Source organism: Ursus maritimus, unplaced genomic scaffold, assembly GCF_017311325.1.
Source record: "Ursus maritimus isolate PB19 unplaced genomic scaffold, ASM1731132v1 scaffold_6, whole genome shotgun sequence".
NCBI lineage: Eukaryota > Metazoa > Chordata > Mammalia > Carnivora > Ursidae > Ursus > Ursus maritimus.
The window spans coordinates 30,561,810-30,587,241 of record NW_024426774.1 but is presented as its reverse complement, the minus strand read 5'-3'; the positions used below and the strand labels follow the sequence as shown (position 1 = coordinate 30,587,241).

General features: G+C 37.8%; 1 protein-coding gene across 2 annotated transcripts in view; it reads left to right on the top strand.

Moving 5' to 3' along the window:
* Positions 1 to 23,735, top strand: part of SOS1 (SOS Ras/Rac guanine nucleotide exchange factor 1) — a 140,647-nt gene extending 116,912 nt beyond the window's left edge. The window contains exons 16-23 of one of the 2 annotated variants that reach the window (XM_040623133.1): positions 223 to 385; positions 908 to 1,025; positions 8,693 to 8,865; positions 9,082 to 9,198; positions 10,433 to 10,697; positions 16,000 to 16,044; positions 17,758 to 17,876; positions 18,766 to 23,735. In XM_040623133.1, the coding sequence (XP_040479067.1) occupies positions 223 to 385; positions 908 to 1,025; positions 8,693 to 8,865; positions 9,082 to 9,198; positions 10,433 to 10,697; positions 16,000 to 16,044; positions 17,758 to 17,876; positions 18,766 to 19,257 (1,492 nt within the window). In that variant the 3' untranslated portion in view covers positions 19,258 to 23,735. The remainder of the gene's footprint in view (positions 1 to 222; positions 386 to 907; positions 1,026 to 8,692; positions 8,866 to 9,081; positions 9,199 to 10,432; positions 10,698 to 15,999; positions 16,045 to 17,757; positions 17,877 to 18,765) is intronic. The other variant, XM_040623134.1, reaches the window with a different exon arrangement.
* The last annotated feature ends 1,697 nt before the right edge of the window (positions 23,736 to 25,432 follow it).

Sequence of the window (25,432 nt, the reverse complement as noted above, 5' to 3'; positions counted from 1 at the left end):
TGCTGTTTCAATGTGAAAAATAGTGAAGGGCAGCATTCCCGACTGTAGGCACTCCTTATCATCCAGTCTCTTACTATTTACCCGTCATTCTGAGTATATATTCTCTATAGTTGCTCTGTAACCATCCCCCCACTCTACATTGTTTTATTTACTAAATTCCTTAAATCATACCTTTGTTGGGGAAACTACACATTTAATTCATTGTTTGTCTTTGATTCCCAGATGTATTGTAGAAACTGAAAACTTAGAAGAAAGAGTAGCTGTGGTGAGTCGAATAATTGAGATTCTACAAGTCTTTCAAGAGCTGAACAACTTCAACGGTGTCCTTGAGGTTGTCAGTGCTATGAACTCCTCACCTGTTTACAGACTAGACCACACATTTGAGGTAGGTTTGTGTAAGTGTTTTTTAAATGAAGAATCAGGATTTTAATAATCGTGTTCTTTAATTTTTAAAGTGCCTCATATGTCTTTTCAGTAACAGTTTAAAAGATGGAATAGTCTAAATTTTGTATTCAATTGGTTGCACTTTTTTAAATTAGGCATTCTCGTTAAAATGCATTCACAGGTCCTGGGCTAGGTTAGAAGATGAAAAACCTCTCAGCACTTTATTTGTATATAACATACAATTAAATGCTCTCGTAACTGTGTAAAGAACTGCAAGGTAAACTAGATTTCTCTCTCCCTCTCTCTCTCTCTCTCTCTCTCTCACACACACACACACACACACACACACACACACACCCTAACTTCTAGGATCGATGAAGATAGTGTCTTTGAAACAGTTATCATCATTCTTAGCAAACTGATACTGTTGTGTTTGGGCTACTCTTAGCCTGGCATTTGGGGGCAAAATCTGCGATTCCTTTTGTAAACTTACGCTTCCTAAATATTATTTTTTTTATTGTAGCAAATACCAAGTCGCCAAAAGAAAATTTTAGAAGAAGCTCATGAATTAAGTGAAGATCACTATAAGAAATATTTGGCAAAACTCAGGTCTATTAATCCACCGTGCGTGCCTTTCTTTGGTGAGCATTTCTTGAATTTTTATTGTGTTTCTGGATAAAACAAGACACTTATTTCATTGAATGACTGAATCTACATATGTGTAATATACCAGCAGAAAATACTTATTTAGTAAATGATTAGCACCTGAATCACCGTAGAATTTTACTCTGTTAGGACTTCTGAAGATCATTGGATGCAATGTATACATTCCAGTTTGTATTTCCATCGTGGGCAGCCATTTGATATCATATAAAAGCTCATTTGTGTTTTTATATTCATAGAAATCTTTTTTGTTGAATTTTAATAAACCAAACACTCTACAGAAGATGTATGGCCATACCCGTCTATATTTCTAATCCTCTTCCTTGTAACAGTTTCACATCGCTAAAAGTCTTAGCACGTGCATCTTTGAACCCACACCTTCTGCACATCAAAGCTTTACCCTTTTTTCTTACCCTTCTGCGCCAGAGGAAGAAAGTACCCTTTCCTTCCTTTTAAGACTGAAGCAAGCACCATCTGAACCTTCACCCTTCATGTAGATTCCTCTATCTGATTCCATCATTGGATTTCCTGTATTTCGTAGCTTCAATATCTCTTTCACAACTGGTTTCTTTTCTGTTTGTATATATGCTCTGATGACTCTTCCTCTGAATGTTTAACGATCTCTATCACACATATTTTGGTTTAGGTTTTTTAATATGCGGTATATTTACTCCTAGCCTTTTCCTCATCTACAGCTATGTATTTTCCATAAAGCTTTAAGTTATGCTGCACATAACATTGTTACCTCCTGATATTTTTTCAATTAACATATCATACTTTCCCATAGTTTTTGTTCAGACTTTACAACCAACCACTTGTCTTTACTTCTCATCTTTTTTGCTATGTGCATTATATATAGTCATAATTATATGACATGTACACATAATTTACTTCTTTAACTTACTGTATCTAAATATGTTGTGATGTCTTATTAGTCTTCATAATATCATTTGTAATGGCTACATAATAGTCCATAAAGTTGGTATGTCAGTTTATTGCTCTACAACTAGATACATAGTTTCCAGCTTTTTTGCTTTCCTAAATAATGTTATAATCAATATCTTCATATTTATACCTTTTGTCTGTATTTGAGAATATTTTTTGAGCTAGATAACCAATCTAGCTAGATATTTATATCTAGCTGGGAATTTCTCAAGCTAGATATTCTATTAATCTGCCTTTTTATTTCTATTCTTTGATATACAGTATTTTTAAATTGTATAATCTGTCCATCTTTCCCATTATGATTTCTATTGTTTCTAACCTTAGAAAATTCTTCCAGTCTAGTAATTTAATATTGCAGTCATATTTTCTTCTTGCTTTATGATATGGCCTTTAAAATTATATTTAACTCTTTAATCAAAGTCTCTTTTAGATATCATATGAAATCTTCAAATTTATTTCTCCACCAAGTTGTTTATTTGTTGACCCAGGTTTATTGAGTAATTTTCTTTATCCCCATTTATATATGGTACCTCTTTCTTTAATAAATATTGTTTCCCATTAATTTCTTACACTAGTGCCCCAATTTTTAATGATTGGCACTTTATAATTTGTGATTCTCAACGAGGAGCAATTTTTGCCCCCCAGGGAATAATATTTAGCAATGTCTGGAGACATTTGTTGTTGTTCTAATTGGGAGGTGCTAGAGACTTCTAGTGGGTAGAAGGCAGGAATGTTGCTAACATCCTACAATGCACAGGACAGCCCCTAACAACAAAGAATTATCCAGTCCAGAAGGTCAGTAATGCCCAAGGCTGCGAAACATTGCTTTATAGTGTGTTCATATATGACAAAGTTGGTTTTTCAATGCCACTTCAGTATTTTCTTTGCCAATTTTGTCTCAACTTTATAATGGGGGAGGGTGATAAATACAGTTGGAACAGTCTATCCATTAATTTGGAAAGAACATTTATGATACTTCACATTTTCCTAGGTACTTTTGGTTGTGAATGGTATTCATTTTTTAATAATTACCCTTAATTCTAAGAATTTTTTATTTCCTTGGATTTTCTAAATATTTGATTGTGTCTCTTCCTTTGATCTTATTTCTGTGTTAGGCTTTATAGCATTGGTCATACCTTCCCAAACAAAGATTAACAATAATGATAAAAATAAGTAGCTCTGTTTTAATTTTAGTTTCAGTGGGAATAGGTGTAATTCTGCTATTTGCTTGAAGATGCTTTTTATTATGTTAAAGTTTTTTTCGTAGTTCTCTTCTTTTTGTTAGCAAATACATTTACTTTTATAATAGTTTGTCATCTTAGTGAGGGAAAAATAATTTTTCTTGCTTAGCAAATTAAAATTATAGGTTTACTAATGCTGAACTTTCCTATTTACTAATATTAAACCTTATTTATAGTAGATTGATCTTTTAAGTGTACACACGAATTCTGTTCATTATCATTTTATTTAGGATTTTTATATCCATCTACATAAACAGGATTGGTCTGTGATTTTTCTTTGTGCTAGATTTATCAGCTTTTGTTATTATATTGACTTTGTAACATGAGTTCAGTAGCTTTCCATTTAACTCTATTCTGGAATATCATGAAGTGATCTAGCCTTAAACTTTGAAATAGGCCAACAGAAAAACCATCTGGGCCTGGAATCTTTTGTAGGATATAATTTTTTAGTAACATTTTCATTTCTTCCTTAATTTTTTTCTATTTCTGTTTTCTGCTACACACTTGTCTCATTTCATTATTTAAAAAATACTAGTAGTCAGTTATATCTACAAAAACATTATTTTTTAAATTGTTCCTATTTGCAATATGTTTCCCATTTCTATTTTTACTTGTTTTACTCTGCTTTTTACTTCAAAAAGATAAAATCTTAAACGTAATTACTCTCTTCTCTTGTTTTCTCTATCATATATTACTTTTTATCATTATTTATTTTTTTCCTGAGAACTTTTTGCCCTCCTACCTACATTCTTGGAAAAACTATTCAGTTCATTTATTTTCTCTTCCTGGTAAAACATTTTTTTTTAATTATTAAAGTACAGGTTCAGGGCGCCTGGGTGGCTCAGCAATTAAGCATCTGCCTTCAGCTCAGGTCATGATCCCAAGGTCCTGGGACCAAGCCCCATGTTGGGCTCTCTGCTCGGTGGGGAACCTGCTTGTCCCTCTGCCCTGTCCCCCAGTTCATGCTCTCTCTCTCTCTCAAATCAATAAAATCTTTTTTTTTTTTAAGTACAGATTCAGTCAGATTTAATTTTTAAAATGGAATGTATCTTACATAAGATCTTGTAAGTGAGAAGTGTTATACCTGTCTGGGCACTACAGAAGACACACAGACCTTCCACAGTTCATAAAGGAAAGAGTGTAAAGACAGTTTTGATAAGGAGTTAAAGAATAATTTAAAAATAGTTTACTAAAAGAGAATTGAAGCAGATGCGTCAAAGTCTATGTATTTGAAGTATGGTGACTGTGGTGCTAGTTCGTACACGGGAGGACCTGGGTAGGCCTGATATTCGTTTCGTTCAGTCTGTCAACAGTATTTCTTGAGTACCTGTGAAGTGTCAAGGACTATGTCAGGTGTGTAGAAAAAGTGAAAAATACGTAGTCCCTCCGTGTGCTCACTGAGCTTATGGTCACACTACTTGTGATAGGTCACCGCTTGTGAGAGGTGAAAAGAAACTTCAGGGCCTGTTCACCCAGCTCCCTGTGTGGCCCCTGCTACCCCATCACCCTGATTGGTGAGCATTTATTCACACAAGCTGAACTCTCTAAAGTACTCTCTCACAGACGTATGAACTAACATAACTGATCCTCATAACATGTTGTTGAGTGAAAAAAAAAAGTTTCAGACCTGTGTTTAGAGTATGATTCCACTGTGTTTTAAGGTCGGCCGTGCGATCTGCTGAGTGAACACAAACTCGTGGCTAGTTTGATAGGTGCCGACAACCCGCCTGCCAGCCTTCCTCCCCATTTCTGCTTATCTTCCTGGTTATTGAGCCTCTTCTGTTTCAAGGTCAGTTCTCCTGCTCTAGGAAGATCTTTGTTGTTCCCCAGTTCCTGGGGTTAGCCACACAGCCTTTTGTGGTTCTGACCAGAGGGTAGAGCCAGATGTTCTTGCTGCTTCCTAATTCTGTCTTGTCTCTGTGGTAGCTTGTAGAAACTCCTTCCAGATTCTTATCCCTAATTCTGGGGACTGGGTTTTTGGATTTTTTCGCCCTGTATGGGAGGGTCAGGGATAGTATCTGACACTTTTACTTCGTCTGTCATCTTGCCAGAATTCTCATTCAGGCTTTTGTTGGCGCTACACCATTTACAGAACAAAAGTCAGGTAACTTCTCCTGCCGAGGCTTTCCTAGACTGTGAGTCTGTATCTCAGTTTTTCTCCATAAACCAAAGTGTTCTACTCATTATAAATGGATATAGAGTCAGACTAACATCTCCTCTAAGGTAACAGGATGTAGATTCTTCTTCAGTTAGGCCTCACCTCTCGGCACAAACATCCAAGTCTGTAGCATTGGCTTTGTTCTGTTCTTGTGTCCTCCTTCTCTTTCTTGTCATTCTGCTTCCTCTCCACTCTTGTTTCCTGCCATTTTAGGATTGACTGTATGTCTCTTGCATCCTGAGCTATTCTTCAAATGCTTTCCCTTCTATTCTGAAATAATGTGCTTCTTTTTATTCATTCAGAAACATTGTTGAACACCAAGCCCAGGAATAGGTGCCAAGAATCAAGAGACAAATAAAACATAGTCTTACCCTTAATAAGCTCTCTTGAAAGAACAGAAAAATAAATTATATTACCATGTAATAAATGTAATATCGCATCACAGAAATGTATCAGTTGAAGTATGACCCCAGAACCCTGAACAGCCACTTTTTCCTAGAAAGGCTGGAAAAGGCATCGGCAACAACATGAAACCTTACCCCTCTTCGTTGTTCATGTCATAATGCTCTGCTTTCCCTCTCCCCACACGGCTGCTACCAGAGCAGGGTATGTAAAATGATCTACTGAAAAAAGTAACCTTTAACTGTGTATAATATTCAGGTCTATGCATACATTGGTACTACAGTTTTTACTCAGAGAGAGAGAGAGAGAGGATCCATGCTTAAACATTTTTTTACTGATGGTCACATATGATCAACAAAATTTGGATACCACCTCTTTGATCATTTGTTCTCCTTTTAACAAGCCATTAATATGTTATAAAATAATTTCAAGATTCTGTCCTGAGCTCTCCCAAAATGCCACTTGTAAGCATTTTCACAACTTCATTCAAGTATACTTTCAACAGATAAAACGTCCCATAACTGATTATCCTTGTTCCCAGTGGCTGTCATTATACCACCGCCCATTCAGTCAGCCAAACACAAAGCTGAGTCTTCCTTCCCACCCACCCCATCCCTGCCCTTTGCCCAGACCAGTTAATCAGTTGTCGTGGAGTCTACCCCTTAAATATGTGTACACGTCACTCTATCCCTATAGACCCTAAGACAGCCATCATCAGCTCACCAGGACTACATTCATCCTGCTTCTAATCTTAACTCCTTCTAACCCATTTGGCTTCATAGTACAGCCAGAGTATTCCTTCTAGAATGCAAAGATGCTAACAATCTTCTAACTATGAATAAAAATTAAGCTCTTTAAAAAAAGACTCTTCGTGATCCAATCCAGGTGCTGCTACCCACAAACTCTTCCCAGTTGGGCCATCAATGTGTGACCAGTATGGAAAGTTGATCCCAACTGCCCTGAAATATGTGTACTGTATGGATGTGTTTGCCAGACAGAACGTTGAGCTGAGTGCATCATGCGACATAGTGTCGTGGGGAGAATATAACCGCTGCAAGTAAAAGAGCCAAGTGACAGGCAGATGTGGCAAATGAAAAGCCTGTGCATGTTAGAACGCATGGTACCTTTGTCTTAGGAATGGATAATCAAGAGTAGCCTAGGTGCTACGAAATAGCCAACAAATGCACTTAAACTGGATACTTTTTAGAACCAAACAGGCATTGATGTTTATCGTGTTTCATTATTGCTGACTTGTTCACTGAGTTTGAGTCATTTATTCTTTTCAAGAATGTGGCCACATATTCTAGTATTTGAAAATATGCCTCTATCACAAAAGCCTTTAGAACCACGAAACTGTGATTAGAACGAAAGTGCCCGTTTTGTTCATTCTGCTCCTTCCCTGGCGCACAGCCCGTAGCGAGGGAGACCGGGACTCTGAAGCCCCTGCCTGTGTCTGTCCTCACGCCCTGCACTCTCCCCCCCCACCCCAGACCCTCCGGTCTAGCCGTACTACACAACATGCTGTCTCTGAGGATGCCTTCCAGGCTTCGGCACAGACCAGCGGCTTCGGACGCCTTGCCGCTTTGCTTAGAATGCCCTTCCATCTCATTCATTACGCTTCACTTCATTTTTTGAGATTTACTGTAAACGTCACTTCATCTGTGATGCTTTCTCTATTCCCACTGGCCCGAGGCGGAGTCAGGCACGCCTTTGCGCTCTCATCGCCTCGTACGTGCGGTACTTACCGAGTTGTCCTGCAGCGCACATTCAGAGCTCGGAACTCCTTGAGATCAGGGACTGTGTGTCTCGTTCGTCTCTGTCTCTGCAGTACCTAACGCAGTGCTGGGCGGACAGCAGAGACTCGGGGGAGTCTGTGTGCTGGGGGAAGGAACTCAGATGTTCATACACACCCTTCTCTTTCCCCAAAGCCGCACAGTCCGTGCTTCAGGGGAGAAGGCAGCAGCTTGAGAGAACAGGCCGAGACTAGCAACAGTAGCGTCAGCGATCACAACCATAGCTAACGAAGCATTTACTTTTGTCGGGCCCTGTTCTGAGCCTGGACACCAATTTACTCATTTATTTCTCAAAGCTACCTGCTGTCCTCATTTTACAGATGAGAAAACCAAGGCACATAGAAGCTAAGCAACTCGTCCGAGACCACACAAGTAGAGGCAGCAGGGTCGGCCCCAGAACCTTTATGCTAGAACAGAAAGGAACTAAGGTGCTCCTGGCACCAGAGGGCCGTGTAGAGAACAAAAGTGCCTGTTATTTGGGTCCTTCTCCTCCTCCTCCGGTGTCCAAGCTGCAGTGATGTGGAAATAGGAGCTCAATTATGAGATCGCCACTAATTCTAGAAGTACTGAGGACCAGAACAGACAAACTCTGTGCAGTGCTGTGTTTGATAGGCTTGCAGATCCTTCCACATTCCCGCGAGTAAGCCTATCCAAACAGTACTACCTCAGAATTACAACTCCTAACAGCCTTGGAATAGCAGAAAATATGATCCTTTGAATTTAACATTTTCCCCTTTGGCCAGAAATGTGTGTTATTAAGTGACAGGTTATGTTCAAAGTTCCTTCACAGCACAGTGACTTATGTCAAATACCATATGGTTTTGGAGGTATGGAGAATTGGTTATTCTTCCTGATACAGCTCTTAAATTTTGTTAAACCTTGTCTCCCTTTTTCTCGCGTATTTATAAAACTTAAGTGTCACAGAAGAATTTGATACTTGTATTTTCTTGATATTTAGCTAGTTTTTCATCAAATGGAAATCTGCCTTAAATCTTTGGTTATGGTGATTGAGATAGTACAGTGTAATATGCCTACAATTACTGACGAAGAAAAAGAACTAGCTGGTTCCTTTTTTATCCTTGAAATAATTTCATTATATCTTCTAGGAATTTATCTAACTAATATCTTGAAAACAGAAGAAGGCAACCCTGAGGTCCTAAAAAGGCATGGAAAAGAGCTTATAAACTTTAGCAAAAGGAGGAAAGTAGCAGAAATAACAGGAGAGATCCAGCAATACCAAAATCAGCCTTATTGTTTACGAGTAGAATCAGATATCAAAGTAAGTTGAATGATTTGAGGATACATCTTTCTAATTAAGTTTACAAACCGGCCGATGAAAGGCAGGTTTATTTCATAGAGGATATAAAGGAAAATAAAGCTAAAAATAACTTAAGTTTTCTTATGTTGTTAAATGTTTTCTTAAGTTACTTTTGTGAATTTCAACCTGCATTTAAAATATTTAATATTAATGTTTATTTCTTTGCATTTATTTTAGAGGTTCTTTGAAAATTTGAATCCAATGGGAAATAGCATGGAAAAAGAATTTACAGATTATCTTTTCAACAAATCCCTAGAAATAGAACCACGAAACCCTAAGCCTCTCCCAAGATTTGTAAGCAATCACATATTTATATTTCTTTAATATTTATGTATTTTTTGCAGTTATCTGTGTCTGGTGATGTCATCACTACCATATGTGTTATACAGATTAGTTTTCCACGAGGGCATTCAGGGATGAAGTGTACATGTGATAGATAAAAGTAATGAATAAACGCTTAACACGTATGCTCAGGAATATCCCAATCGATTGCAAATAAGTGAGCATTATTATTAATCTGAATAAATTCTGATAGATGAAGAAATTGGGCAAATATATAAGTTTTTTTAAAACAAAAATGTTATTCGAGATTTATTTTAAGGGCAGGAAATTTGATTATACTAATTCACTTATAATAAATATATGCATTTATGACTTTTTTTCTAAAGTAATGACTTATGAAAACTTTTAACCATGAATCATTAGCCATAAAAATAACAAGTCTGGCTAAAGACATTTTTGGGGGCAAAGTACAGTTTCCATTGTTTTTAGTGCCTGGCCAGTTTTACGTACAGTATCGTCACCTCACTAATCTGAATATAATCTGTCTTGTTCACAAGAACGTAAAAAATCAAGGAGTAAATATAAACGGCTTCCTTAGTAACCAAGATAAACTTCAAAGTATCTGTGAACTAAAGGTTATGCAGTTACCTCCCAAGAAAATTTCTCAAGGCCTAAAATGGTTTTTTAAAAGATGTATTAAAAACAGCAAATTAGAAATAGCTATATAGTCTTTGCTCCAAAGAGCTTGCTAATAGTACTCTGTAAGGAAATTTCATAAAACTAACATACACGCACACAGGTGAAAACTGAAGCAATTTAATGCATTTGTAAATAACTCAAGCGATTCCAACATCACCGCATCACAGCATTGTAAGGTATCATAGTTCATAGCAACGATCCTGGCTTTTCCAGCAAGGTTAAATTAGTTCAACAGGATCTGTTTAAAAAGCCAGAGAAATCTACAGCATATCTTAGATTTCCATTCAAAAATATTAAGATGATAAATACTCTGGTATTTTTAGGACTAAGACTCAGCTATTTAAAGAAATTCATTGCCTAATATTTTAGATAGCCAAGGCTTTATGGAAATGGGATGTTAATATTTTAACTTGGACACTTGGATTTTAATCATTATATAACTTCTTTATGGTTTTCCTAGATACTAGTTGAGTTTTACCAGGCATATAGAGAAAAGCCTTCCTTTCTGTGTGTTGTAAATATTGTGTTTCTTTTGATATGTCTACAGCCAAAAAAATATAGCTATCCCCTAAAATCTCCTGGTGTTCGTCCATCAAACCCAAGACCAGGTACCATGAGACATCCCACACCTCTGCAGCAGGAGCCCAGGAAAATCAGTTACAGTAGGATCCCCGAAAGTGAAACAGAAAGTACAGCGTCTGCACCGAATTCTCCAAGAACACCGTTAACACCTCCGCCTGCTTCCGGCGCTTCTAGTACCACGGATGTTTGCAGCGTTTTTGATTCCGATCATTCGAGCCCTTTTCACTCAAGTAGGTGCTAACGTTTTAAGTGCTTTAAAGTAATTGTTAGTATTATGTGTGCTAGAGGTGAAAAAGAATCTGTATGACTTTTTTATTTTTTATTTTTTGTAAATTGGTAGATAAATACCATTTCGAAAGATATTATTATAAAAATATAAAGTAAATTCTAAACTCCAGCAACTTATGATTTTTAAAAACCTGTTGGAACAGCCCTCTTCAAATTTATTACACTTTACCAGAAGGCCTGGTGACGAAATTGGCAATTTAAACTTGATTTGAGCGTTTGTTTTCAACTGGTGAATTTAACATGCGTTCTTTGTATCTAGAGGAGACAAAAATAACTCCTAAAATCTGCAAGGATTGTCAGTCCAGTGCTTTAAATGCTGCCTCCAAAATTATTATATTTGAATACTACTCAGTACATCGTTCCCTTTCCATGACACTCTGTAGGTTTCAAATTTTGCAGCAAGTATCCAATTTAAACTCCTACTTAACCCTTTCTCAGTCTACACCATCTGGCAGATGCTGCATAGCTCCCGCTAATACACCGCCTGTGCTTCCAAGCCCAGCCGTACGGACCTCACAGACTGCATACTACTGCTCCTTCCTTTCTTATTTCTAGATCAGTGCTGTCTAGTAGAAATATAATGTGAGCCACGGGTGTACTTCTAGTGTTCTGTAGCCACATTTTAAAAATCAAAAAGAATTAGGTGAAATTAATTGTAATAATATATTTTATTTAACTTAGTGTGTGCAAAATATTAGCATTGCAACATGAACTCAAGATAAAAATTTATTGAGCTATTTTATTCTCTTTTTTGTTTTAAATCATCAAACTCCAGTATGCATTTCACACTTAAGCACACCTCAACTCAGACTAGCCACATTCACGTGCTATTTATCCACATATGGCTAGTGACTTCCAAACACTACAGCTCAGCTCCAGCCCTTTGAAGAGGCTGCCTTTGAAAGGTAGGTCACCCTGCTTCCACTCATTTTCTAGTCAATTCCACATGGAGCTTTAGAGCTCTAAGAACACACCATCTCTCTCCGTTTTTTCAGTATAAAATCAAAACTTGAATCCCATCACCCTCACCCCTCTCAGCCACTTCCACATGCTCTTCCCATTGGCTGTCTCAGCTCAGTGTACAGATCAAGTCCTCCGCTGGTACCTGACAGAACAGAATCCAGTCCTGCGAGATAGTGTGTTGTTATTGGGGGGAAGGAGGTCGAGAAGCAGGTGGCCTAGGAGCTGGGAATCCGGTCTGGGATCTCAGTCTGCTAGTGAGCTTTCTGATTTTACATGAAAGACTTTCTGTGCCTTCTGGGCATCCAGCTAGATTTTTAAGGTTTCTTCCAACTCAGAGAATCAAACTTTTTAACAAAAATTGACTTAAAATTATTCTTTGGAGGTGTATTATTTTGAGATTTGGCCCAGAATCCTGTTTACTTATTCCTGTGTGGTACATACGTTCATAGTTACCCAGCAGTTTGTCTTGTCTTTTTACCACCTAAAGTGTGTTTGTTTTGAGAATTACTACATCTTGGCTTTATTTGGCTACCGGGGATTATTATGGAGTCACGTTATATACATTTTAAGCTACCAGATATTTTTGGTAAGTTCAAATAAACACCAGATAAAAAAATTCCCACCTATTTTCCCCAATTCATAAAACCTCTAAAATTAAGTAATAAAACCAGCACTTTTTGCAATACACCCAACCTAAAATCATTATTAATTCTGACCTATTTAACTGTTTGCAGGGTTTTTTTTCTTAGAGCAGATAGCTATGGTCTATATTATAAAGATTCCCACATAAATAAATAATTGAAATCACGTGAAAGCTGTCAATTGCAAATTCTACTTCTCTTAGTTTAAAAAGTAGCTAAAAATGGAAGAGGTGGGAAAAACAGGAGATAAGCACATTAACGTTCCCTACTAGTGCTGAATCTTTAAAGCAGTCAAGGAAGAAGGAATCATTCTGGAATGCAGTGCTCTGTCCTGTGTGGCAGGGGAACAGTATTCAACAGCTGGAAGGTGGAGAAACCACTGTTCCAGGAGTTAGGCTTTGTAAGCTCAGCTTGGAGGGTTTTCTCAATTTCCCTTTCTTTGTGATAAAGAAAATTCCTGTTGCTATTCCCTTTGCTCTTACTAAAAACTGAAAATAACTGATTTTGAAATCAGAGAAGCCAGCATAATATAAAACCATCTGTACGCTCAGTCCCTTACTTAAAACTTACCCATGGTCTTTGTGCAGTCAAGGTCCTCACGTGCCGATAACCCCACCTTTGCTTAACAGACCTGCTAGGGCTGTGGGGGTCACCGGAGCTCCCAGCTTGCCCACTGTGTTGCCACCACAGAGAGAATTCCTACGTCCTCAGGGCCTGTCAGGAAAGAGCTGCTGTGCCTACATTCTTAGGTCATCTGAACATATTCCACTCAATACAAAACAGCAAAAAGGTCCATTGCCTAAGTTTTTCAAAAGGCAAAGTTTGATTAGAATTTTTGATCAGTTATAATAGGGCTTTTTTGCTTCTTATACTTTGTCTTTCAAAATAATTTAATTTAAAACCATAATTAATTAATCAGCCAGTATCTGTTGTATATCTCACTCCTTGCCAAGCACTTATACATTTCATCTTCCCTGGTAAAGCTCATAATCTTACTGAGAGATGAAAAATAATCGTAGTACGAAGAAAATCCTAGTTTACTGCTTTAACCATTGTTAAATGCCATGATTCTCTTTGTACTATGTTTATTTTTCACTCTCAGTAAGATTGCAAGCTATACCAGAGAAGATACGTAAGGGCTCAGCAAAATGCTAATGAGTGGTGAAGACACAGTGCTTGGAAGTTGACACAAAGATGACCACAGAATGGGCAAGAGTGGTCACGGGCAGCTTTGTGGTGAGGACGGAGAGGTAAGGAAACTGGCCACCTACTTAGTGCTGCTGCCTGGACCCTCCCACTCAGAGCCCTGCTCCACACCTTGCCCTGGCCACCTCCGCCTTTGAGGTGGTGAGGAGAGACCACCCAGCTTGCTGCTTTGTTTCTGCTGCCATCACAAGGTGGAGAGGAGGAAGGAGTGAGGGCCCACCTGGGCTTGTGCTGCCAGTGAGCTTCACCTCGAGCCCTCAGGAGAGGAAGCTTTGACCAGAAGAGAGTAGTCCAAGCATTTCAGGCTGGAATGCAAGGCTTTTCTTCATAGAAGATTGTTTTGGGAATTAGTTTCTAATCTCAGATACATTTGCATTTAATGGCTTTTGTGAGTTTAAGAAGTTTTTCGTGATTTATAGAATTCCTTTCTATAGGAAAATGCTTGTTCCTATTTTCAAGAATGACTTGGTTATAAATCGGAAAGTATCTTCAGCAGGGTTTCAATCCTGACTATACAGTATGATCCCTGGGGAGCTTTAAAAAAAAAACAAAACAAAAAAACAACCTATATGCCCAGCCCACACTTGAATTAGACTGGTAATGGCACTAAGGATCAGGTTTTTGTTGTCGTATTTTTAAAGCTTTCCGGAGGGATTGAAATGTGTAGCCAAGATTGAGAACCACTGATCTTTTTTTGTCTGGGATTTATACCTAACAAATTAATACTAGTTTTTTAATTAATTGGGCTTCACTCCTAACTCATTATCAATAAATTTGTTCAGTACCTAGCTCATATGGAATTTCTAGTATGTATTCTAGCATGAATAATTCTAAGAGATTTTTTTTTAGCATTTTCTAGACAGTGAGACCAAGAAATTTGTTTAAAATGACAAATCAGAAAGTGCCCTTAACTTACCAAACACAAACGGAAGCCTGTGCCATACACATACATGTGAATATGACCAAGGCCAAGTCTGTGTATGTGCAGGTGTGTATGCAGAGGGGTAATAATCCTTTCTAAAAGCCTGCAGTTTGTAGCTGTCACAAGCTTTGTGTTTCTATTCTACTCCCAAATTGTAGTAAGTGTACTACCATGTTCTCGAGGCTTATCTCCAGGAGCCATATTTACTTCCTTTCCAAGAAAAGGGGGGGAAAGTAAGTAGGTAAACGCTAGAGGTAAATACCCGTTTAGCCCCTGTTCCATCCATCGTAGGTGCCTAATAAGTAGTGGAGTGAGTCACTGACAGAGCAACAGCTTCAGTTACTATCGGAGTAGAAACATTAATCTTCCGAGAGATAACTTAGTAGAATTAGCTGGATTGCTACCCTTGGTAACCATGGCCTCCAAATAAATATCAGTGCATCAGGAAAGGAGATTAATGGGATAGATGGCTGGAAATTGGGGCTATGTGGGAAATAAACCCACCATATCTATATAAATAGCAATCACTTTAATAGTCTTGCCAACTGAACCTGGAACATAAAATTATCCTTGTTCTGACCAAAGCACCTAGGAGAAAACAATGGTCCAAATTGTTTGAGTGACGGTCGGTTGTGCAAAAAGAGAGAGGAACGTGAATTTTTAAAAATTCAGCTCAGACTAGTGCTACAGGAATGATTTTCGTCTCTTGGATACTATCGCTTCAGCGTGTTGGTAAGAGGAGGCAGTGTCCCGTCAACAGCTGTGTTGATTTAGCACCAGCACAGATCACTTAGCCTCTTGTCTCAGTTTTCTGTTAATGCTCTTGGGGCTTTGGCTTTTATGGTTTTCAGTTCTTTTTCTTAGAAGAATTAATACTGTTGAAATTAAGCATTCTAAATTAGTGAGTTTCCTGTATCAAATATGTCAAGCGCCAAACATTTATTGATATTTTAAATGTTCAGGAATATAGAAGGGAAAGGCCGTGTCACTTCCAAGCTTGTTTTGCAGTGTCGGAGCTGTAACCATTGCGCGATGAGTGCATATGCGCTGCAGGAACATTTCCACAGTGTCCCTTTTATTTTTCAATTGATGTAACAAATTCATTATTTACTAATTTCACACATCTGAGTTTTCAAAATAACCTTTAGAAAATGACATATTTCTATACGTCCAGCTGACTTCTTTGCCTGAATTGGGTTTATACATTTTTTTTAAAGTCTTCCGCTAATAGAGGATATTTTAGTTTTCTCATGAATGCTTTTCGTTTACTTATTTTGACATCAGGTAGTGAATCTAAAAGGAATCTTCAAAATTCCCCATATGATATTAACTCAACTTAATTCTTTATTTTTCTCAAAAGTAAGAAGTCATGAGCTTTAACTAAAGACTGTTGTATCATTCTTTACAGTTAGAATGACCAAAATGACATTTTTATCATAAATGCATTTTTACAGATGAGTTGAATTTATCAATGAAAGAAAAAAATCTACTCTTTCTTGTTTCCTTTCACAGGCAGCGATACCGTCTTTATCCAAGTTTCACTGCCCCATGGCCCAAGTTAGTATATTTGGTTTAAGACTCCTAATACTCGCTTTGGCTTTAAAAATTAAACCAAGTGTAACCTTCCCTGCTAAAACTCTTCTTGGGTCTGGCAGCCTTGGTACCTTGCTTGCAATATCGTAGAAGTGAGGGCTTCACTTGTGCTATCTTCCGATCATAAATGATTTGCTTCAACTTAGATACTTTTAATGCTTTTTGTAAAACCTGTTTTCTCTTTTAAAAGAACATTATTATATTGGGTGACTTCCACATTTAACCATCTCTCTTTTCCAACTATAGAGTTCTAAATATATTTTAATGCTCAACTTAAAAAAAAACAAAACAAAACAGCAAGAGCATGCATGCGCATATGGGAATGCTGGCAGCTACTGCAGTGTGGAAATCCTGAAATACACTTAGCCTGGCCACGGCACAGACTCTAGGCAAATGACTGTTATTTGACTTTCGAAGAACTATCTTATCATTGTAACTACTTAAATTATACAGCCTAAATATTCATCACTGTTAAGCAAAATAAAGTTCCACTGTAGATATTTGCTTTTGTTTTTAAAGTCAACTAACAATTCACCAAGTGATTCCATAAGTTTTAAACGAATAGATTAGCTGTTGTGCTGTCCTTCATGCAAATGATTTCAAAATGTATACAGTGGAAAACATTAGTTAGAAGCTAAGTTACTACATAGTCTCTTAAGAAAGAAGGTAGGTCATCGAACTGCTGCCCATGTGAGTGATGTCAGGCACAGAGTACTCTAAGCTCTGTATCCTTATAACTCTTCATCGACAAAAGAAAAATTGTCGATGCTTAAAGGAAAACAAGAACCTGCCAAGTATGATTCTAAATGATCATTTATATATTTTTTCATCTTTTATATACTGTGCATAAACTAACAACGTACATAAATGTCTTTCAGAATGTAATTACTTTATGCCTATATTCTGCCCTTGTCATCATAAATGTCTATAGGATAAGTTCCAATTAGAAGCTTTACTTACCCTTTTTGTGCCAGTTCATCAACTTATTCTCAAGTCAGGCTCATTAGATTCTAGTGTAGTTTCTGTTTTATCAGGGCTCCCTCCATCATCTTAAATAGCTCCGTCACAATTAAAATTTCTGGATTCGAGTATGATGAACTGAATTTGCTCACCCGCCAAGGAGAGCCAGCCTATACCTAAGCAAAGTGAGGAGAGACCCCTCCCCCGGACATGAGTTCTCTCCCCGGCCTCCTTTGAGAGAATCCCTGGGGAGAGCAGTTAAGATGAGAAACTAGCCCCAAGGAATATCCAGTAAGGGCAGGGAAATTCTATACTAATAAACTCAGAAAATGAGCCCATCACAAAAGCTTAACAAAATTACCATTCCAAAAGCTTTTAGTAGTTTGCTGTTTCTCCCAGATATCTGAGAATCATACCCAAATAAAAAATTCCAATAATAGATTAACAGTGGGAATGTTATTTTGTTCAAGAAGCAAAATAACAGAATATCTTAGGCAGGTTTTTTTTTCTGAAAATTCTGCTAGGAAATTTCTGCATGCTTTTGTAGCAGTTTGCTTTAATAAAGGAAATACTGTTGTGTATTGGTTTATTGAACTGCTTTTGATAATTCTGTACGTTTCTTTTAATAAATATGAGCAGTTTCCAGCTAAGCCTTTTCAGGATTAATAGATGAAATAAAATTCCTGTGAACTTTTAAAAAAATGTAACATCCTACAGGATCTGCTTCAGTATCATCTATAAGTCTAACCAAGGGCACTGATGAAGTGCCTGTCCCCCCTCCTGTCCCTCCACGAAGACGGCCAGAATCCGCCCCCGCCGAGTCTTCGCCGTCTAAGGTGAGTGGCGAGTCCCGTCATCTGCACACTGGAGCCATTACGGTTCCATTACAGTCATGCCCCCGTGTCTAGTTCACTTCCCACAGGATTAGGCTAACACTTCAGGGTAGCTGAGCTGAATAGAGTGTAGACAAGGACTAAACACGGATTTACCCTGAAGTAATGTTTATTTCCTTTCTTCTGCACGTAGTTTTTTTGGTATGTTTTCAAAACCCTTATAAATCTAGATTTTGGGTACTGTCAAGGAAAAAACAAGTTTAATCAGTAAAGAATAATGTAATCTCAAGCAGAGACTATACAGAGGAAGAGAAAGAAGCGAAGAGGTGTGAAGCTTTGTATGAAAGCGCATTTTAAGTGAAACTTGAACATTACCTCTCTGAGCCTTTAATAGAAATCCGACCTGCTTTTACATGGGATTTGCATGACAGTTCTGGGTTGGAAGAGACCTTAAAGGCTTATCATAGCCATTTTTTCCACTTGTTTAAGCTTCTTCCTTTGCCAGCCATTAACGACTCAGGGGTTCTGAGTGTCCAGAGAGCAGAGCACCTGGACAAGTCAAGACACTTTGCAGAACATCATAAAATGTTAATATAGTAAGTTTAAAATTATGAGATGAACTTACGTTAAATCATAAATGATTTTATACTAGATAGATAGGTAAGCAGTAGCAAACAACAAAATTTTGAGAAAAATTAAAACTTTGAAAAAAAATCTTAACAAATTGGCATAACCCCCCGCCCCCATTTAAAACATATCGCAAAACTCACTGATCCACACCTAGGGCTCTACCAATAGTGTGTGAAAACCCCAACTTAATTCTTAATGTATTCATGATACTACATTAATTATTAATAAGTTTGTGTTTTATTCTTTTTCTCATTTGTGTTAGATTATGTCTAAGCATTTGGACAGCCCCCCAGCAATTCCTCCTAGGCAGCCCACATCAAAAGCCTATTCACCACGATATTCAATATCAGACCGGACCTCGCTATCAGACCCTCCTGAGAGCCCTCCCTTATTACCACCACGAGAACCTGTGAGGACACCTGATGTTTTCTCCAGCTCACCACTACATCTGCAGCCTCCCCCTTTGGGCAAAAAAAGTGATCATGGCAATGCCTTCTTCCCGAACAGCCCTTCCCCTTTTACACCGCCTCCTCCTCAAACACCCTCTCCTCATGGCACGAGAAGGCATCTGCCATCGCCACCACTGACACAAGAAGTGGACCTTCCTTCCGTCACTGGGCCGCCTGTTCCTCCACGACAAAGCACTTCTCAACATATCCCTAAACTCCCTCCAAAAACTTACAAAAGGGAGCACACACACCCATCCATGCACAGGGATGGCCCACCGCTGCTGGAGAACGCCCATTCGTCCTGAGGGTCTCTGCTCCGGGACGGACGTTTGCCCAGCCCCAGATCCGTTGCTGGCGATGGACGCGCTGAGTGTGCCAGCGCTGAGGAGTTCAATGACAGCTCCAAACACTAACGACTCTACTTCAAGACGCAGTATGAGACAATGAATTTTAACCCAGACGTAATTATAAAATGAAAATGGTATTCGTTTAGAATCTGGAAAGACTGACCTAGAGGAATTGGACAATTGATTGCACCTGAAAATCAAGTAAAGGGACCTTTTCCGGCCAATAGGCAGGAGTCCTGTTTTTGTGAAGTGATCTTTATCATTAAAGGGATGGAAAACACAGTCTAGTGTCCAGCGGGCCCACATGATGACAGTTTTTGTAATTCAAAATATGCACTTTTTAAAAAGAAATCTTAAACAGGGATCTTCATATCTCCTTTGTTTTCCTTTGCTTTTACTCGTCCTACTTTAGAATATTTTCTTAAAAATCATTCAGAGGACTGTGAGGAGTGGCTGTGGTGCCTGACCTCATCGGAGTCAAGGCCCAGCACTGTGCCACAGTCCTGTTTACAGATTATTACAGTGAAGTGAATGGGTACCGAGGCTTCACCAAAGAGGTACTTTTTTTTTTCTTTTTCTTTTTTCTTTTTTTTTTTTTAAGGAGTAATTATACTAATTTTAAGAGCATTCCCCCACCCACCCTCCCTACACAAACAAAACGTGATGGTGTTGCCTTCAAACGAGAAGTTTTGTGTCATTAATGTGACAGAAGAACTTTTTTAAAACTGTTAACTGTCAAGTATACAATTTACACTTAGGAGACTGTTAATCTATGCTAGATTGTTCTTTTCCCCCCTTCTCCCACAAAAGTTTACTGGTAATCCATGTCATGGCTCATAGCTGTCCCTCTAACCATACTCTGGAAACGCAGTCACCCAGTGTGAGAAGGAGCACTTGCTGGGCATCACTGACACCATTCATGTTTTACTGATAGTTGAGTAATCAGCCCATATCTAGAATTACCTTGCATTGCCGAAATCATGTGTATATAGTGAATGTTATATAATAAACCCGGCAGGTCTGTTTTAATTTAATTGAATAAAGATACAAATACTTCGTTTGGCTGGCATATATTAAATTATTATATGGAGAAAATGGTTGATTCTTATTTCTTTCAGTTGAAACACACACACACACACACACATACACACACACACACGCAAACACTAAGCATAAAAGCACGTATGTGGTACGCCTTGGTTTTCTAGTTCTGGATGTATGTATTCATCTTAAAGAATGATCTAAAGCTACAGTTTGGCATGTAGGAAAAAATTGGGTTAGAATAGGATGGGTATCTTTTAAGCAGAACTTTGTAAGTTTTTTAATTTCCTAGGCAACATGTATACGGTTTGTTAGTTTATATTAAACATTCTACCTTGCTTGAGGTCTGTGCTCTATCAAAACTGTTCATAACAGAACATCTGCCTATATCATTAGTATCATAATACAGATTATTCATTAAGCCTATGTACTGATCTTCTGAGTCTAACCAATACTGTGACTGAAATGCATGCAACTTGTCGAAGAGAAAAAGTTTTATTAATCTCCACTAGAATGTCCGTGAAATGTGCAGTATTCCATCATCAGAGAGTAGCCAGTTCATCAGTATCTGCATGTGTCCTCAGAATAATGAAGCAACATCGCAGCGGTTCTGTTAACCATGTGCCATTAGAGACATTTTTAGAAGTGCTGCATCATGGTGGAAACCTAGTAGTTTAATAATTTCCTGTGATATTTATTAGAGCATTAAATGCATATCACAGTAGTACAGTGTATAGTCCTTTAAGACCAGAATGTTGATTGCATCATCATTAAGCAATCCATCCTATCATATCCTTTCTTATTTATTTGTTAGAGTTGAATCTTTTTTGTTTAATATCTGTACCATTCCTATTATGGTAGCCATTTTTCTCTTTGTAAATGTCTCCTTTTAAAAGTCTCCCAAAAAATTAATTTCAAATCCACTCCTGTACACAAAGTGTCCATAAGACCATTCATGCAACAAGTGTTGATCTAAGCCTACTTACTAGTGCTGCTACAAATAGTCATAATACACATTCCAGACTCCCCCATGGCTTTTTACTAGATCAGCCTCATTTTCCATAGGATTTCCCTTTATATGTCTTATTGATCACTTCTCTTTTTAATTACCCCACCCCACTCCAAATGAGAACCTGAGAAGTTACATTGGAGCCCATTCAGTATCTTTCTGGCCAGTGTGTTAGCCTTCAATAATGCTCTTCAACCCACCTGATCTTTTAAAGAGGAAAAGCTCAGATTTGGAGTTCTAATCCTACTTCTCCCAAAGGGAACCATTCTCCTACCCCAGTGGTTCTGGGAGACCACTTCACTGTGGAGACCAGCATTGTGGATAGAGGATACTTTTATTCTGAAGTTGACATTTGGGTAAAAATATTTTCTGCAGTGGTAACTGATTAGAAAAATCTCAATTGGATGCCCTTAAACGGAGGTGAGAAAACCGTATCCTTGCCTTCTTCATATGTGAAACATTAACTAGCTGACAAATTTATTCTTTGTAGTAACTAAAATGTACTTATTCAGGGACAAGAAGTGGCTGAGAAGAGAACTGCATCACCACAAAATTCTGCTTTTGAATCCAGGACATTACAAGACAGTCAATGCAGCATGACTATTTCTAAACCACATTCCACAATATGGGACATTTCTTTTAGAAATGGGAATGTTCTTAGAAGGTTCATTATCTTCGGATCACAAAATAAAAATATTTCAAGTTTGAATTAAGTGGGCTGTTAAACAATAACAATAGAAAGGGAGGCTTTTCACATCTAAGCACTTTGTAAAACAGGAACAGAGAAGTGTATGTTTCTAAGTTTATTGAAAGACAGATAGTTGACTGTTCCTAGCACTCCTAATGTAATTTAAGAGTACAGACTTATCAGGAAGTATACAAACATTAAAAGTTTGCTTAATTAAAGGTTGTTGGGTATCAAATTATGTGTTTAGCGGGTTACTATGCTCTAACAGCTCAAGAATGTTTTAATGGATATGAATTTAGAAAAGAGCATGCCACACTAATACTACAATCAACACAACAGTCTAGTGAACAAGTACTATTTCACTCGGAGGCTATATTATGGTTCTAAATTCTTCCTTAATGGGTTTTTTCACAAACTGAAAGTTACACAAACCAAAACTTAGTTGGCATCTATGACCGTGATCTTAATTCTCAATTTTAGCTTACTTTAGTCATGTATTTCATCCTTTTAATGATAGCTTAAATTCCGTTTTAAGTGGCTTGGCAAAACAAATCATGGAAGTGGAAGGAGAGGTTCCCAGGTTGTTAGTGTGGTATATATTGAGGAAGACCTTTCATTTCCTCCTGATTTAGAAAGAGAGAAATTTAACCATTTATTTCTTGGTATTCTGCTGCTATGGGTAGGTTCACTTATTCTTTTAACCCATATTAGTGTAGAAGTTTGGTCCTGTTGCACATTAATCTTTACCAGTAAAACAAACATCACAAGGTTAATATCAGTTTGGCTGAAAGAATTATGCAGAATTATTTATATGGGAAAGTGATGACTTAGTTTATTTATTCCGTATTTTTCTTTTGAAACATCTCATTACTAACTTAAAATCATTTCATAATCCCTTATACATGAGCCAATGAAATATTTTGAGCTCCAGTTAAGAAGCATGATGTCTATATGATAAATCTAAACAAAAGCACTTGTAACTTGTTTTGTAAATGTCATGCCTTATTTTCCATTTTTGACACCGTAAAGTGCATTTTCTGTCGACTGTGAGCAAATTTCCCTTTTGCCTTTAATGAAAATAGTGCATTAAGTAGCCAATTGCTGCAAAATTATAAAGCAAGTTAGCTAAAGGTGGATCACATTGGACTACCACTCAAAGAAACAAGATGCGTAGGACGGGAGTCACATGTGGTGTGGCTTTAGGAAGAGCGCACCTGTGCCGGATGCATGCCACTTTCAGTAGCTGCCAAATGTGCCTTTAATTAAGAACATCTCTAATTTTTTTCTTCAGATCAAGTCAGCATTTGGGGGCGGGATCAGGGCAGGGGACCTTGGGGTGCAAATATCTGGTGAAACTCACCAGAGAAGAAGCCTTTGTCAAAGTGACATGTATAACTTTAGTTGAAACGTGTTTGTGTATATATATATATACGTGTGTGTGTGTGTATTTGCCTTTGTTTAGTAGCACGGTATTTGCTAAAATAATTGTCCAAAAAATTGCTCTGTCAGTCTTACTCTGATGTAAAAACAAAGTGCAGTCTATACATCTAATATGGCCTTTGTACCTAACCATGTTCGTAGGTAATCTTTGTACTCTGTGTGCAGCAGTATTTGGTTTGCATTTAAAGTGAAGATAATGGCTGTTATTTTTCTGGCATTACTAAGATAAACTGAAAAATAATAAAGAAAAATGCCTTACATAGTCCACAAGTGTATTATTTTTGTATGTGTTTATTTTAAAAAGCACTCCTTTCAGTATCAGTCGTCATTCTCCTCTTCGCTCGTGCTTTCCATATAGAAATAGTTTGTTCTTTATCATGGTCTTGCTTTGGAAGCACTTTTTCCTGGATCATATTATATATAGAAAGTTCAGTCTTTCCTTCTGTCTCAAGCCCTAGGGCTGTAGTGAGTGGGAGGCCCTTGGGACGAAAATCAGGACTTTAGTGACCTTGGGCGTCACCTGGATGAAGTTTCAAAGGGCCGAGGAGGCATTTGTATTCCATAAAAGTTTTAAGATACTACAGTTCCTTGACAGGGAAGTTTTACTGAGACCTGTTGGAATGTGGCAGCCTGACGTTTAGCAATTCTTTCTAGGCTTGGCATAAAAAGATACAGTTTACGGTTATATGCTGTAAAGAATTTTTTTTTAATGTGAGGTCATTCATGATGAACTACAGAATGTAAAAATTGATGAAAAACTTAGCAATCTAATACCCTTATTTAAAAATTGGAGCGAGGCCTGGAGCAGCGAGATGACTTAGCCAGCGTCCTGTGCCAGTTCATTCCTGAGACAATGGGCTCAACTTCAGTTCCTCGTGTTTGGAGGGCTGCTCTCAGGACTTGCTAAAATTTATTTGTGCCCCGCCCCCCACTTTTAAGACACAAAATCATTAATTTGTACAAATTCCATTTGTAGGCCAGTGAAATCCAATTATGTATTATTGAGTACATACTAGGTAATCAATTTAAGAGCTATAGGTAAATAACACTAATACTGATATTAGTCAACCTGGTTCTGAATTTGCTCTTGAAATGTCACTTTTGAATTTTAACCGGGTGGTTTGCTTTTTTACTCATTTTAATCATGTTAGCTCATCACAGATTCAGGGCACTTAAGTCTCTAGGGCATAGCCCACGATGGGGGGAGCCTACCTCTTTGCAGATAGATGCATACGGCTCCCAGAGAATTCCAAAGAAACTTGTGTACATTTCTATTGTTTTAAGACTCTTGATTCTCATCAGAGGCAAGGAAAAAAAATACAGTCCTTTTTTAGAAACTAGTTTCTCTACGTTTGTGACTCACCAAGAAAAGGAAGAATCATTGTGGTAGAGGACAGCCAGCAGACGCCTTGGCATCACATCATCTGCGTTCACATTCTGGTTCCATTATTTACTAGATGTGTGATTTTGGCGAAGTTACTTAAATAATCTGAGTCTCTGTTCCTCATCAACATGTGAGGCTAGTAATCTACTGGGGGACTCCTGTGAGGTTTAAAGGTAATACGTGTGAAGCTCAACGCCTTTCACAGAATAGGTGCTTAATAAAGGTAGCTAAAGTTAGGAGGGCTGTGTTTTCAAAGTTTGCCTGCTTTTAGGTATCTTTTAAGAGGTTGATATTTCATCCTGAAGTCCCCATAACTTCTTGATTTCTTTACTATCCAGCTTCCTTTGATGTTTACCATCACTTAAATTGGTTTTGAGTAACCGTCTTATAAGCATTTCATAGGGCCCATCTGACTACTCAACAAATATTTACTGTTCCAGGTACACTTCTGATGTCAGGAAGAACAAAACAAAAATCTATATCATAATAAGATTAGTAACTAATGAGGAGCTATAGACAATAAGAAATAGCATATATGTTAGAATGTTGTAACTGCTATGAACAAAAAAAA